The sequence below is a fragment of the Notolabrus celidotus genome, chromosome 15 (assembly GCF_009762535.1).
Source record: "Notolabrus celidotus isolate fNotCel1 chromosome 15, fNotCel1.pri, whole genome shotgun sequence".
NCBI classification, from domain to species: Eukaryota; Metazoa; Chordata; class Actinopteri; order Labriformes; family Labridae; genus Notolabrus; species Notolabrus celidotus.
The window spans coordinates 25291285-25308163 of record NC_048286.1 but is presented as its reverse complement, the minus strand read 5'-3'; the positions used below and the strand labels follow the sequence as shown (position 1 = coordinate 25308163).

Sequence of the window (16879 nt, the reverse complement as noted above, 5' to 3'; positions counted from 1 at the left end):
GTGAATCACCGTCCTTCCACTACAGCTGGTGACTCTTAAGAAATGTGAGGCATAAGCAGGTCTGTGTTTGTTGAAGAAACAATAGAAACACATTATGAGAAATATTAATGGTAAGCATTTCTGTGTACCAGATGTATGGAAGAGGATTAGGGCCACTGGAAAAAAAAATGAAGGTCAAATTGTTTTATTATTATCATTATTATTATCATTATTATTATTCTGAGAAAAAAGTCAGAATTCTGATACTAAAGTCATTTTGACTAAAGTCAGAATTCTGAATTTAATCTCAGAATTCTGACTTTTTTCTCAGAATAATAACAAAGTGGGGCATGTATCTTGATGGGATTAACAGGCCAGAATGAAGATCAAGTGTGAAAATTAGAAATGGTATTATAGTGTTTTTTTTATTTTTTGTATGTCAATTGGATCTTATTATTTGTATGTTCCTTTATATGCTAAGCCACTGTAGAAGATAGCACCTGCTGAACCCTCTTGGTTAAGGTTTTGTGTGTGGGTGGGGGTGGGATTATTTGTAACAAACAGATGTGTGTCATATATTACCGCTGTTTTGTTTTTGTAAAATAAAATTGAAAGTCATAAAAAAGAATTAAAACAAAATTTGACCTTAATTGTTTTTTTATTGTTATTATTAGTTAGTTAAGTTAAATTAAGCTTACAATATCACCTGAAATTGCTTATTGTATCTTGTATTATATCAAATGCTGCAGATTACATTATTTAGCTAGGAAATGCAACAAAATAATAAACCTGTTCCTTAAATTTTATTTAGTAGTGTATTTTAATTGAGAGGGCATTTGTAATTTACCAATGAACATGTAGAAAAAACTTTATTTTTGGAACTAATATAAATTACAAACAAGCCTGGTGTATAAAAATACAGAACACATTTACACATTTGAACCTAAACTGGATTCTGTGGACCAACAACATGGCAAACAGAAATTATCAGAGCAGAGCAATAAAAAAATCTCTCTGTACACACATTTTGGACCACTAACACTGATGGATGCTCACTGGCTTTAAACCAGACACCTATACAGTTTTAAGGAATATCTCTGCAATGGTATGCTCATGAGGGGCGGGATGACACAGAAGGCAGCTGTCCAGCAGATTTTAAAGAGCCTACACACCCACAGTAAACCCACACGTGTCTTCACTTACTGCTTGATTAGACCTTTGTATTGGGGATCCTGCATAGACAGAAGTTTGATTGAAATTCCTGTTTCACCTGTGAAGGCAGGATAGTTTCTGGTTTTGTCAACTATATTTGTATATAGTGAGTGAGCTGAGTATATAACAATTGTGTATGTTAGCTCAAAAGCTGAAAATAGGGCTGCAAATATCTACACTTCCATAATAGTAAATACATCTCAAAGAAATGTAATATGTCCAAATAAACTTTGTGAGAAATCCAAGGACATCCTACTACATGACAATTCAATTTTCATTATATAAGCTTGAATGCTTTTTTTTTTTTGGGGGGGGGGGGGGGGGGGGGGTATTCTGACAAACAATCCTCTGCACAGACTGGGACTGACAATGCTCCTATCGAGCTGGTGAGACTGCACAGACAATAGAAAACTATTCAAAAATAACAGATCTATGCAAAGAAAAATAACAGCAATGCAGTCATGTTGTGAATAATACACCGTCTCCAATTCATACCTTTTTTCAAAAATGTTTACATCTTGTGCTGTGGAGTGAAACAGATGTATGAGCGAGACAGTCAAAGCTCAAGGCACAGTGTCAGGATGAAGTACTGGAGCAAAGGGAATGCAGAAATCTTAGTCAGGGCAGCTGCACTGAAGACAAAGAATTGGATTTTGACACGTGGAGGACCCGACCAGTCCAGATAAGTGAACACACCTGTGAGTCACATCTTGCGCTTCCTTTCATGAAATATGTTGTGGCTCATGTACTCGATAGTTCAGGGTGGGACGCTTCATGTTTATGTGGTGTAGATCTAACAGCATGAACCACAGTTTATTCTTTTTAAAACCACATATTCACACGCTTGTGCTTGTAGCTGCCGACACATCCTCACTTCAAACACTAGAAATATTTGAAATGACGCTCTGAATGAAGACTAGTTATCCACTAAAGTTGCTTGTGGAAACCACAAAGATAATCTGCCAGCTTTTGTCTGAAGCAGACCGCCTACTTTGTGTCCCCTGCCCAAATGTTTTGTTTGGTCTTGCTCCATTCCTGTTTTTATCTTTTTATGTAACAAGGAAGCACTCTTCACCTTTTATTATAAAAGGTCCTCAGTTTCTCTAACCCAGCATTTTCCACATGGGTATTTCTTCACGTCTGTTTGCTGATGATATCCACAGTTCACATAAGTCCTGCGTCAGTGTTTCTCAGCTGACGAGGACGCCCTCTTTGGCAGCCAGGCGCTGTCGGTGAACATGGTCCTGCTCCAGTTCTTCGTGGCTTGGGTGCCAAAGGCGTGTGAGGATGCGCTCCATGTTCAGAGCATACATGGTGTGGGAGGGCATCACATTGTGGTGAACCTACGCCAGACACATGTATCAGGAAGATTTTTAACCATTTAGGCCTCAGTTGAAAGACAAACAGGACAGAAATGAGGACTAATTCTGTAATAATAGCAAACATAGCGGATGTTATGTCAAATGTTGATTTAAAAAAAAGAGAAGTTGATGGTTTGCAAATCATTCAAACTCCATATGTAATTTAAATAATTCAAAGACAACATACCTAATGTTGAAACTTAACATTTTTTACAGTTTTAATGAAAAAGTATGCTCTTAAATTTGATGCTAGCAACACATTTCAAAATATGAGAGAAGAGCATGTTTACCATTGTGTTGCATTACCTCTACTTTCAATTGCACTCTTCAGATGACTGGGAACCGAGGAGGCCAGTTTCTGGAGTTTTGAAAGTGAATCAGTCAATTGTTTTTGCCTGACCTTGGATTTCAGCTGCTCAACAGTTCAGGGTCTCCTTGGTCATATTTTTTTGTTTCATGACATTTAAGTCAAGTTCAAGTCCGGATGACAGGCGAGCCAGTTTAGTACCTGGACTCTTCTACTACGACGGCAAACTGTTGTAATACGCGCGGAATGTGGTTTGGAATTGTCTTGCTGAAATATGTAAGGTCTTCCATGAAAAAGGCACCGTCTGGATGGCAGCTTATGTTGCTCTAAAACTTGTATGTATTGTTCAGCATTAAAGGTGCCCTCCTCAGACGTGTAAGCTACCCATGCAAGGAGTACTTATGCATCCTCCAACCATTACAGATGCTGGCTTTTGAACTTTGCACTGATAACAAGTCCAGTGGTCGGCTGAGATTGAAGCATCCCTGATTTCCAAAAAGAATGTCAGACTTTAGTTTGTCAGACCACCGGACAATTTTGTTCTTCACCTTGATATGTTGTCTTTTCACTGTTTTCAATTAAATATAGGGTTTAGTGAATGGCAAACCATTAAAATCTATTTCTTCAACATTTTAGTGTTCCTACTTTTTTGGAATTAGAGTTGTATTTAAAAAGTCACCCAGAAAAATGTATGCTTATTTTATTTGAATATTTGAATAAATATAAATAAATAGGCAAAAGGTGTTAATAATGTTCCCTCACCATTATGTATAATATAGAGAATTGTCTATGATAAGTTTTCTTTTTTGACCAGTCATTAAGAGCTATGTCATCCCCTATAATGAGACAACTAGAGCCTGATAACCTTTGCACACTTGGTAACTAAAACCTGAGCTTATGAATGCAATATGCTCATGCTAATGGGATGTGAAAGAGCTTCTTTATGAGAAAGTGTTGTTTTTAGGATTATGATATAGATGTAGTTTCTTTATTTCCATTGATTAATATTGCATTAGGGCTAAACTGATGATCATTTCCATGACAAATGTCCACAGGTCCGCAGACTGTGTCAAAATTGTTCTGAGTTCCTGTTACAATTCCCTACAACTGACGGTTATCTCTTTAAATAGCTTGTGATGCCCAACTAATAGTACACGATACAAAGAGGATCAATTTACTTCAAGATTAAGACTAAGAAAAGCAGCTTTGCTTTTTGCTTGATATACAACTTGGTATATCACTTAACTTGTTATGGATACAAGTTTAGTCAAATAAGCAGAATAATGCACTCATTGATCAAATTAATCTGACCCCTCTTGGTTTATCATAGGCTGTTTGTCATAGGCTAATATTATAGAGGATTATGGGGACATAAATGTACTTATTTTTCTTACCTGTAAAGCCTCCAGCAGATCAAACATGCTGATTGGAGGAAGGGGTGCAGGGAGCATGTCTGCAGAACAAGCCAATAAGTGAACAGCTTGTTGCTCGGCCTCATCAGGTGACACCTGAGGTGGTGGGCCAGCAGGGAGAGAAGCACTGGGAGGGGGACTAACAGAAAGAAAATAATTTTAAAAATCACTATAAATGGAAAATGGGATCAGCATTACCATGATGTAACTAACAGCAGACGAAAGTGTATATATTATTACAAGGTATGTTGAATAACATTGACAGAATCTTACCTTTAAGATCAGTGAAAATACACATCAACTGTTTTCTGATGTTTTAAACCTTCTCAAACACAGTAATGTAACACACTGTAACAGAGTTGTCCCTACCATTCAGTGACACTGTGATAAGCAGCAAGGCTGTTCTTCAGATAAGGCTGCGGCGTGACATCACTGCCAAAGGCATATGGGAAATGACCGTCCCGTAAGCGATAGGCCTTCCTCCTTGTGATAACAGCCGTCAGGACGTCTTTTAGGTGGTGCTGAAATAAATTAGAGCAGCAGCGAGTTAAGATTTTCTACTTGATCTCCTGAGTAAACAGCTCTCATTTATATTTGAATCTGGAGAAAAAAACAGCAAGGTGCATTTTGAAAGTCGGAGAAAGCAACATGAGATAGTAAAGAAAAACCCAGGATAAACTTGAATACACCTTGCTGAGGTTGGACAGTGGATACAAACCTCAACAGCATGGATCATGGTGTTGACAGAATCATCTGTGATGTTATCCAGACCCAGCTCAAAGGCCGTCACCATCATGCGAGCTTCCAGCTGACCACGCGTGGGCAGCAAGAGAGTGTGGGCACTGAGACGCAGCTCCTCCTCCTCACCTCCTCCCACTCCTCCTGCACCTATTTCTCGAGGGCTGAAAGGCTGGGCGGCGCTGAGAGGGTTCTGAGGCTGGAAACGGTGCTGAGGGCCAAACAAGATGTTAACACAACTGACTTAATGAATTCATCCATCCATCTTCTTACATTTATCTAGGGTTAGGTCACAGAGAGAGCAGTCTAGGCAAACTGACCCCGACATTTCCCCCCCTAGCAACTTTTTCCAGCACCTCCTGGGAGAGCCGGAGGCGTTCCCAGGCCAGGTGGGATATATAATCCCTCCTGCGAGCTCTGGGCCTACTCCCAGTTGGACGTGACCCGAACACCTCTAAAAGGAGGCCTCCTTATCAAAGACCCAAACCACCTTAACTGACTCCTTTCGATGCGAAGGAGCAACGACTTTACTCCAAGCTACTTCTGGGTTTTACTGAATTCGAATTAACTTAAAAATCAACGTGCATCCTGCATTTAATTGGGAAAGTTTGTTTTTCAAAAATGTCTGCTGAGCTGCTGTTAATCCGTACAAAGAAAGCATTTTTAAAGAAGGTACTTACATCAAATTTCTGTCTGGAGGAACATTTCTTCTTCCCTTTTGGTTTGCCGGGCTTTGAAGCAGTGCCTCCTTGCCACTGTAACGGCCCTGCACCCTCTCCAGGAAAGCAAAAGAACACAACACAAGATGTTTAAAAGAAGCAAAGATGAAGATGTTATCTCAAACATAGTTTTATTTCAGTTAACCAAGTTTCCAAAATAATAGGCTCTTGCTGGCTGTACAGAAATGATTAACTAATAATTGCATATATGCTATTTAGGGGTTGTCAGTCTCTGAACACAGCAAATTGCTTTTTTTAATCAAATAAACCCCTAAAATCTCTACCTACAATAACTAACTTTTCAACAATAGTAAAGAGTCTATAACTCCTGGATGTTCTCACCTTAAATAAAAACAATGTTATGACAGGTGGCAATCCTTTTTATCCTTCTTCAACACTCTGAAGTTTTTGCCTCCTGATTAATGATCCCCCCATGTCTGTTTGTCTGATTGTCTCCCGCTTACTTTTTTAAATATTTGTATTTATATTTTAACAAATTTAAATTTATTTTTGATTCTTGATCATTTCATTGGATTTATCTGTATTAATATATTACTAGGTAAGGCAAGGCAAATTTATTTATAAAGCGCATTTCAGCAACAAGGCAATTCAAAGTGCTTTACATAAAATGATCAATACAGTTCAAAATCAGTTGAACATTGAAAGACATTTAAATTAAATTAAAAAGATTCATTAAAAATCATAAAATCATATTAGATTGTCAAGAATAAAAAGTTACAGTTTAAGAAATAAATAATTATTTGATTTAATTAAAAGCAGCAGCAAACAGAAAAGTCTTCAGCTTTGACTTAAAGGAGCTGAGAGTTGCAGCGGACCTGCAGTTCTCTGGTAGTTTGTTCCAGATATTTGGTGCATAAAAACTGAAGGATCCCCCTCCACGTTTAGTCCTAACTCTTGGGTCAATAAGCAGACCTACTATTATAACTGTTGTTAACATTATTACTATATAGATATTTTTGGGCACATATGTCATGTTTTTGGGGGGGTTTTTTCTACTGAAAAATTGAAAAAGGAAATTATGGCTTGTTGTATATTATTTTTGTACTTCAATACTTGGGATGCACAGTATTCTGTTGTAATAGTCACTCACTATACATGTCTTCACTTTTGTGACTCCCATCTTGATCTGTCACTGTAAATTTGTCATATTTCTCAATAAAAATATTTATAAAAATAAATAAAAATAAAAACAACCACACCACATAATCAGTAAGGGAAACAACTAGTTAAGTAACCACATACTTTTGTTTATTAGTTTGAATAAAACACTTCAATAGAAAAAAAAGTTCAGGATATTTTAATGTGTACCTGGTGTGGAGACGATGATCTGGCAGCGCGTGAGAATGGCCAGGAGAAAATCATTGTGCACATGGACTGCAGAAAGGGAATTCATAATGAGTAAATGCTCTTCAGGTAGCACCATCTTATATGTAGTACATCTTCCTCCTCACTTACCATTCTCCTGTGCTAGAAGACGACGTGCCTCGACGTCAAACTCCTCCTTACTGATCTTCTGTTTAAACCAGAGCTTTAGGTTTGCCCAGTAGCTGTGAGCAGAGAGACAGGACAGAGAGATGATGAGAAACTTCACTCCAGAAGTAAGAGCTCATTCACTGCATTGTTTTAACAAAAACGTTATTCTTCAAGGTTGTTCTATGCATCTCTTTCTCCTATATGAGCACGTCATTTATTCAGTAAAGCACAAACATTGTCTCATTGATAGTGAACTGTTGATCAGGAGAAATGCTGCAAACATTAGCAGGTGCGAGCAAGCTGCTAATCTGCACATAGCTAGCTTACATAGAGGCAGGCAGTAAGAAACAGACAAAATAAACCATCACCACAAACAGGACACCCGAAATAATATCACTTTACTCACTGTTTGACATTATCGCCAATTGCATCAGTTAAATTCTTCTTTGCAATCTCAAGCTCGCTAGCATGCGCAGCCATTGCGTTCATGGAGCGCTACAGAAACGTCATCACTCTGCGACACCAAGGAAGTTTTTTTTTGCCTGCTTTAAACTTTATTAAAACAAAATGGGTTTCATTAACAGAATGACAACTTCATTACTTTATAAAAGAACCAGGTTACATGCAGTGGTGGACAAAGTACACAGCTCCATTACTTAAGTTAAAGTATAGATACAGGTCAAATATTACTCCAATACAGTGTTTTATTTTTTAGTTTATTTATCATTCATCGTGTCGTGCACATACAGTCTATGGTCGTGCACCATAAAGTTGCCCAGCCCATATGGACTCACAAGACACTACAAAAACAAAACAAAATAGGAGCAACAACACAAGAAGAAAAAGAAAAAAGAAGAAAGAAGAGCAGTTACAATACTGTACATGTCCAACAATGACCTAAAGTAATTCAAAAGCACAGTGGTACACTTCAGACATTTGACAGTGACAACAACTAAATCAGACATAGAGTCAATCAATCAATCAATCAATCTTTATTTGTATAGCGCCAAATCACAACGAACGTTATCTCAAGACGCTTTTACAAACATAGGAGGTCTAGACCACTCTATGTCAATATATATCTAATCTATCAGAATGTATATCTAAAAAAGAAATGTTCATCAGAGACGACAGCTTGGCCATAATCCTCATGTCAGCCACCACCTCCACAGGGTCCAGAGTGTGCTCCTATGCAGCTGAACAGCATTTAACACAAACTGAGCAAACTGAAACACTTTGTGAGTAAACAGGTACTGAAGTCTATCTTCATCAGACATGGAAAACATATCAGGACAGTTTTCTGATATTTTCTTGAAAAGGAGGCACCTGAGATCATGATATGATGGACAGTAGAATAAAAGGTGCATTTCATTTTCAACTTCCTCCAGATCACACAAGGAACACTTTCTCTCATCCTCTGGAACAGAGTTGAAGCGACCTGTCTCTAATGCCAGAGGAAGGATACCACATCTCAGCTGAGCACAGACAGACCTCTGAGCTCTGGTTAGGTTAAGAGTGACATAAATCTCTGGCTGATACATTGTTTTGAACAGACAATATGTACTTAGTTTGGGCATACACAGCTTAGTTTTAAATATTTCATCTAGAATTACACAAACGTTACGTAGCTCAACACGCTTTCTCAGATTGGTCAGTGAATGTTTGGGCGGAGTGGGAAACAGGGTGAACATTTCAAACGATACGTATCATTCATCATTTCAAAAACCTCTAACACGGGCTGAAGATATGGCCATGGGTGCTCAGGTGCAGAATTATAGCCATCATTACCACCTCTAAATTAACTGTCTGATCTGAGTGAAATTTGCTCTGTGTTTGCTCCACGTTCAACCGTGGAGAAGCATAATATACAGGTATGACTAAACCACTGAGACAACCAGAACTACACAAACACATTTTGCTGTCTTGAGCATTGATAGAAATGTAGTGGAGTAAAATCTACAATCATTGTCTTTTGAATGTAGTAGAGTAAAAATAATAAGTATCCCCAAAAAATAATTCTCAAGTAAAGTACAGATACTCAAAAAATGTACTTAAGTACAGTACTCTAGTGATGTGTCATGATCAAAAGCTGCGGCTCTGAGACCCGGTGCTCTTCTCACAGCAGAAATTTGTTTTGATTGATTGGTCAGCATGGCGGCCATGCGGCCAACCACATGTGAGGATATAGGATACAGGTGATGGAGGGGAGGCTATGTATCGTGGCTTCATCTGTTCCTTCCAAAAGAGAGTCTTCTCAAAGACAGGGCAAATACTCACTGAGAGGAGAAATCGGATCAGACCATCCAAGCTGAGGCATCAGATTTTTCTCAATGCCAACCTGCATTGATGACATTAATAATATTTGCTTGAGTTTGGTTCTGGTTCTGTTTGCTTGAGTTTGGCTCTGGTTCTGTTTGACTGAGTTGGTTCTGGTTGCTTGAGTTGGTTCTGGTTGAGTTTGGTTCTGGTTCTGTTTGCTTGACTTTGGCTCTGGTTCTGTTTGATTGAGTTGGTTCTGGTTGCTTGAGTTGGTTCTGGTTGAGTTTGGTTCTGGTTCTGTTTGCTTGACTTTGGTTCTGGTTCTGTTCTGTGGATATTGTTTGTAGTTTTTTGTCAATTTGTACAATAAAAAAGTCTGATTAAAATACTAAACAAAAGTAAGAATGGTTTTGTAACAGAATAAATGCACAAAATTGGGCAGTTACAAGGCTTCTCATAAAAAACTGTATACGTAAAAGGGATTTCAAACCAATAGTTTTTGAACAGTTAAGGTAAAATATACGGCTTCAAAAGATCCTAAATTAAGAGCTGTTCGGGAGTCGAAAGAGCCAGCTCTTCTTTGGGAGCTGAGTCAAAAGAGCTTCTGAAGATTTTCAGGGTGAGATCTTATCACACTCGTCCAAATAATATACTTAGACTAATAAACATTGAAGCTGTCGTAGTTATTTATTGTCATCAATACCAAAAACAAAATGGACAAAGGGCACATCAAATTAGAGCTTAAGAGTTGTTACAGCTGAACAACTACATAAATGGTTTTAGATAATTTAGGGAAGAACAGTCTTTACCCCAAAAATGTAGAAATGCATTTTTAAAGGCAATTCATTTTTTGTTTCTTTTTTGAATAATAAATAATTTCTTTCCATTTTATGCTATTTTGGATTATTCTAACTGTTCTATTGCCTCTCTTTTCCCCCTCCATTGTGTAATTGTCTTATTATGCTCTCTTTAATTTTTTTAATTTTTTTACATCTTATCCCACCTCCTGTGTTCCCTCATTACACATCATCATATAGAGCATTGTGTCACATTTTTGTAGAAAAAAAACCTGATAAAAACAATTGGATTGATGCATTAATTGATGTATTTTTCAGCAATGAAAAACAACTCAGAAACATTTCTCACCTCTCCTGTCTTGACATTTCCTATCAGCTTGTAGTAAAATTGTCCCACCACTAGATGGTAGGCTATCGTAGCTTTAGTACAATTCTGCAAAGCTCAGTCCACTTACATGCTATCTCAGTGCAAAGTAGCACAGAAAAAATAGGATTTGAACCACTGGAAGTTATCCATGCTTTATTTAAATGGCAACACACGTCAGGTCATGACTCATTTTCAATCATAAAATCTAACACATTAACGCGTTTCTCTTTAAATCAGCACATGTTTTCACTGTCAAACCACCAGATTTCATTCTTATTGCTTTTTTTCAAATTAGTTTTATTTCCTCTGAAAACACATTTCAAACTTTCCTAGTAGGCTACTATAATCTAACAGCAGCCTGGGCTAATAAAGTCTGGCTGTCCAGTCGATGTGTGTAATTCTGATCAATGCCAAGAATGTAAACAGAGAAAAAGGATGAAGTTGCAACATAATGTTGATCTTTAGTAATTGCCAAACTTTTTACTGCTCAGCTCACATGAAGTTTGTTTTTTTTTCATGTCTACTTATTTCTCAAGAAATCCCACTTTTTACAATCTCAGCCTCCTCCAACACAAAAGCGGGTGCCAGAATCATTTTAATGAAATTGGAAAAAGCTGTCATTAAGAACAAAGTTGAATCGCGTCCCATACTAACCACTAAAATTCCTTCTCCATTCAGAAGTCGGTCACAGCTGCAGCTACTTTGCAGTACAGGAGTCGGAGTACAACAGCTAAAATGTGAACTTTAACTGAATGAAAAGTTCAGACAGCGTATTTCCTGTACGATCATTAAGAGGTACAAGGAAAAAAATCTACCAATCATATTTGAAGCACATTAAAAGCTGGATTAAGCAGGACTTTAATTTAAGTTTTCTATCCATGTAGTTGCTCAGTTTAACTTGAGACATCAAGTCCCACATTTTGTTCCATATTCATCATAATCTTAAACTTGTGTCAAGATTTTCAGTCTTACTAGTGTTTGTATGATTTTCTTGCTATTACTTCTTACTGTACTCTGTTTAAAGTCTCCAATATTATATTATCTTTCTTTTTAGTTATATTTTTGGGGGCTTTTCATCTTTATTCAATAGGACAGTTGAAGAGAGACAGGAAATGTAGGGAGCTTAGAGTGGGGGAAGACATGCAGGAAATGGCTGGGAATCGAACCGACGACCCCTGCGACGAAGACTGTAGCCTCTGTATGAGGGGCGCTGAGACCGCTTGGCCACCAGCGCCCCTCCAATATATTTTTTTCCTTTGGGCAAATTGAGCTACAGTATTTTTGCTGATGAAAAGATCCACTCTCATCTCTTTACACTAAAAAGCTAACTGATGCTGTCTTGAGTTTCCCTTAACACTGAAAATTAACAGCTAGCCCTGCTTTGCCCATTGCCAGAGGCAAGTACCAACAACCACATATTAACACTTCATATCTTATTACTATACAAAAACTGAGTTAGCAGCTAAAAAATTAAGCTAGAGCTAGCAGGCCTATAGCTTATAATGTTAGCATAAAGGCTAAAAACAGGTAAATACATAACTTTGTATTGGCAAGAGTTTGAAAACCTTACAAATTAACACTTAATATCTTCTTTTAGTATAAAAGATGAACTGACAGATACATAATTGAGTTAGAGCTAGCAGGCTAAAAACAGGTCATTTGCTTTGCTTTAAGCTTGAAAACCTAACAAGACAACCAACAAGTAGGGATGCACAATATTATCGGCGCGTTATCCGTATCGACCGATATTGGCTTAAAAATGAACTATCGGCCAACATGCCGATACCACTGATATAATTAACCGATATAATAATGGGCTGCTGCTCACATGTTGGGCTCATGTTTTAAGTTACATTTGAATTTAATCAGCAGTCTGTAAGGTACATGTAGCTGACTAATTTAGGCACATTTACTGTCAAAGAGTAAACCATTTATTTAATTTGGGTTTAATTGCTGTACAGTTGCACTTTTCACATGTTCCCTGTGAACAGAGGTTAGGTTTACTTACTGTCAAATGTGAAAGTGGTCAAATTTGCCCTGGTTGTGGGTTTTGTTATGATTGTCTCAGGGAGAGCATCATCCAAGTTTTAAGTAGGATGTACCTTTTTGTATGAATTGTTTTAAAGCAATTGTCATAAATAAATATGCAGTTTTAAGTATTAAGTATTTTTCTTATTATGCACAAGAAATGAATATTACATAACAAATATGATAAGAGTATCACCATAATACTGTACACTAATTCCAATACAGAAGAGAATTGATGATCGCTGCAATTAGGTGTGTGGAAAAAAATATCGGTAATCAGCTAAATGAGTTGTAAAATATCGGCATATCGGATATCGGCAAAAAAAACGCAATATCAACCAAACAAGTTATAGTTCTATGGGTTTGTAAGTTTTGTTAGTGTGAAGGCTGACTGCCTGTTTGCTCATGACTTTTCAAATTTCCATTTTGTTTCCTGTACTGAAAAAACAGATTAGATTGAACAAAACAAGAGGACTTTAATAGGTGTTAGTAGGATGATAAACTTAGGATGAAACAAGGCTTTCTTGTTTGTTCGTCCTTTTTGCTACCATAAACAATATCTATCTGGCTCCAATGTCATTTTTATGAGAAACAAGTGAGTGTTGTTTTTTTCAGTTTTGGACCTTGCAGGGCAGAAATAGTAATAATAAAATATTTATTTTAATTAATTCTTCCACTGGACTGAATGTAAAATATGTCTGTGGTTCCTTCTATTGCCCTTTGTGGCCCCTTGGCTTCTGCCTCTCTTGAGCAGGTTTAGACTGGAAGGCTCTTTTGTTATTCACTGTTTTATACAGTGAGGAAACAGTTGAGTAGTCAGAGCGATCACTCCTTTGGCTTTGTCTCCCCAGGCGATCGTGAAGCCTTAAACAGACCTCCATGACTCAAACCATTCATCACAATAAGTGAAACCTTATATCCAGAATACATACAGTTAACCATCATACTGTAGACTATTAGTGAGACCTCCAGCTCAGTGACTAATGCTGACTCCACAGTGTTTTGAGGTCATACATCTCCTCCAAGTAGATCCATTTGATAAAGAGGTTTCAAGGTTTGAGTCTAGAACAAACAAACTTTTCCTGCCAGCCATATGGACAATGATAACCATCTGAATATGTGGTCACTAATATACAGTATGTATTTAACCGTATTTATATCATGTCAAGGAGCACTCTTCGAATGCCTCAAATGTTCCTTTGTTTGATATTTTTGGGTTACAATCACTGCTTAAGTTGACCTCTTTCTGTCAGAATAAAAAAAAAAAACTCATTAAAATAAATCTGATTTTCACAATCTCAGCACTCTCCTGTGTGCTTCCCAGCTAAACGAAATATCTCTCCACTGTATGTTTTAGACTAATAAGGGAGAGTGGAAACTGCTGCTGTCTGCAGCTTAGTGAGCCTTCCCAGATCCCTCCAAATGATCTTCCATCTTAAACAAGTGTCTGCTAAGCTTTAAATCAAAAGGGCACTTAGGAATGGACTTAGTTATGGGGTTGTTTAACTGTCCCGGTTGAGGCAAAAATTGGTCATGGTGCTTATTTTCAAAGAAAACAGCTTCACATCCTGTCCACTGATTTGCTGGTTGACACTAACAGAGCTTTTGAGGGCTAATGAGTCACTCTCACGGACCCTCTGCCAACTGCAGATGTCTTTCAGCAAACAGCCGTACAGCCAGCTTCTTCTTCAGGAAATCAGCCGAGCCTCTTGCCATTTTGGTGGTACAACTCATAGACAGAGGAGTCTAACATGGTGACAAAAAGAGCTTTCACCTCTTCAACCTGCAGTGGTTCTCTGAGGACCACACTGCAACAGCCATCAACCCTTACCAGTCTGTTGGTAGACAGGTATTCGAAGTTGTACAGGCCTGAGTGTGGTCCCCTTACTGGAGCCAAAGATGTCACCTTCTCTGTTCCAACATCTGACTGTGCAAAAGTTTGGTTTTTGTGGGTTGAACATGCATTTCCATCGCCCCATGAGGCTGTTTAAAATGTAAGGGTTCAGTGTGTGGTGCGCAGGGTAGTTGGAAGACTTGGGTCACAGCGTCTGTGGGAACGGAGCATCCCACACTGGCACTCTGTGGCGTGTTAAGGCTCCATGTTTGAGAGGCAGGCTTGTGACAGGAAGGTGGTTCTGTCTGGTTAAAGAATATGTTTGCTCAGTGGGGTATCATTTCAATGAAACTTGACCTTTTCATAGGATGAGCAAATTTTCATTCCCCCAAATCAGCCTTAGTACATGTTGATGTCATGTAAGGAGTTTTGCATGCAATATAGGCATATCATCATGATGGGAGAAGATCATTTCTGTCTAGCACACCCACGGGGGGCACAATAAACACAGCTAATGCAATGAACCCAAAAATTTGTTTAATTTCTAATTAAGAAATGTGAGCCTCCCTGAGCTAATGACTTTAAAGCAAGTAACAGCCCTGTGTTCTTGATTGATTTACACCTACAAGATCAGTGTTCAACGCAAAAGTTAATGTTTGATAAATGTTAATGTATTTGCTTAAACTCTGTAATACTGTGATTAGTTTAGTAACTTGGAAACCAGGACCACTTCTTGTTAAATGTTGGGACATTTTACCTTTTTATAAATATTTGTGAGAAACTTTCTACCGGACAAACAGATAAATCCCAGAAAAATCCAGACACCTGGTCTGCTGATATTTTGGAGCCAAGGAATGTGCAGAAGCAACCGGGCTGGTAGAGCCATGAGACTATTTACGCTACTTCTGCTAATCAAAACATCTTATAAATTCCTGATAAACATGTCACACAGTCACAGTTGTGGAAAGGGCAATGACTTTTGTATAAGTGTTTGTCACGTTTTCTCTCATCGCACCTCCCCTTGAGTGTTAATCAGGTAAAGATTGCTGTGGGTGTCGCATTTCTGAACGGAGCTGTCAATCTCCCAACAAATGAAGACTCATTCATAAATAAGTATAATAGAGAAAGAAGAAGAAGAAGAAGAAGAAGAAGAAGAACGTACTTTATGAATCCCCATGGGGAAATTAAATTTTTTAACTCATGTTATTTTTTGGTCATGCTACACGCCGGTTTTTGGTATATACATACAATGCACACACATGCAGTGGACATGCAACTTAGGGAGAGTTGTCAGAGTGAGGATGCTGCCATCAACCAGCGCAGCCCAAGCAGTTGGGGGTTCGGTGCCTTGCTCAAGGGCACCTCGGCAGTGCCCAGGCAAGTGAACCAGCACCTCTACAGCCACCAGTCCACTTGTCAAACTTCGTTCACACTGGGACTCGAATCGGCGACCCTTCGGTTCCCAAGTCAAGTCCCCATGGACTGAGCTACTGCCACTTACTGCTATGTCAGAAAGCAATTTAGATAAATAATTATTTAAGATATATTTTAATCTTCTAGTGTGGCCCATGTTCCAACTGTTGCAATGGAAAAGGCGGGCTTTATGACCCCAAAACTGCAGATAGTCAGGAAAAACCTTGTTTATGTTCAGGCACATAGCTCCTTTGGTTTACATCTCCACCATTCTCAACACTGTTGAGTCAACAGTGTCGTCGGTCAAAATGCTAAAGCCCAGGGCAATAGACTTCATGTGGGTTGGCGGGTGTTAATGTCAAGCCAAGCCCTGCATGGTGCTGAGCTGTGCTAAGCTAAGCTGATTGGCTCTGGCTTGATTAGAACCATAGTTACGATTAACCCTCCTTTTACGTTCTGGGTCAGATTGACCCGTTTCAAAATTAAAGAACAATAAAAAAATGTTAAAAGCATTTTTTTGGTATGAATCTTCTTCAGCTTGGCTCAATTAGCGTAATCAACATACAAAATAAAAATGGTTCATTTCACATATTTGCAACCCCCCCCCTGCATGTTTATATAACACAGATACTGGGTCAATTTGACCCGGCAGTCAAAGTGGAGGCTAAAAGGGGTCAGAAGTGTCCAATACTAACTGTTTCTTTGCAACTGTGTGACATATTTCACTCCACCTCTTCTGTTCCTGTGGGCAAAGTCAATCAACATTGAGTGGACACTCGGGAGGGGCAAAATATATCAAGATTCTCTGCAAGGGAGTCCTACCAACATTTTACTAAGTTTTAACATGAATATTCATGAAAAACGAGTGAGTTATCCTCATTGAATCATGATCTGTGAGAATTAAAAAACACCATTGCTCTAAATATGGATTTAAATGGTTAGTAATGGAGTTAATAATG

General features: G+C 38.3%; 1 protein-coding gene across 1 annotated transcript; it reads right to left on the bottom strand.

Annotated features, from left to right (window-relative positions):
* Positions 1–829: 829 nt before the first annotated feature.
* Positions 830–7762, bottom strand: tada1 (transcriptional adaptor 1). Its single transcript, XM_034703575.1, has 8 exons — positions 7629–7762; positions 7205–7296; positions 7058–7123; positions 5690–5784; positions 4990–5220; positions 4641–4792; positions 4254–4410; positions 830–2534 (listed from the first exon to the last, which is right to left on the bottom strand). The coding sequence occupies exons 1-8, from the start codon at positions 7709–7711 to the stop codon at positions 2382–2384; spliced, it is 1029 nt and encodes a 342-aa protein (XP_034559466.1). The 5' UTR covers positions 7712–7762; the 3' UTR covers positions 830–2381.
* Between the last annotated feature and the right edge of the window lie 9117 nt (positions 7763–16879).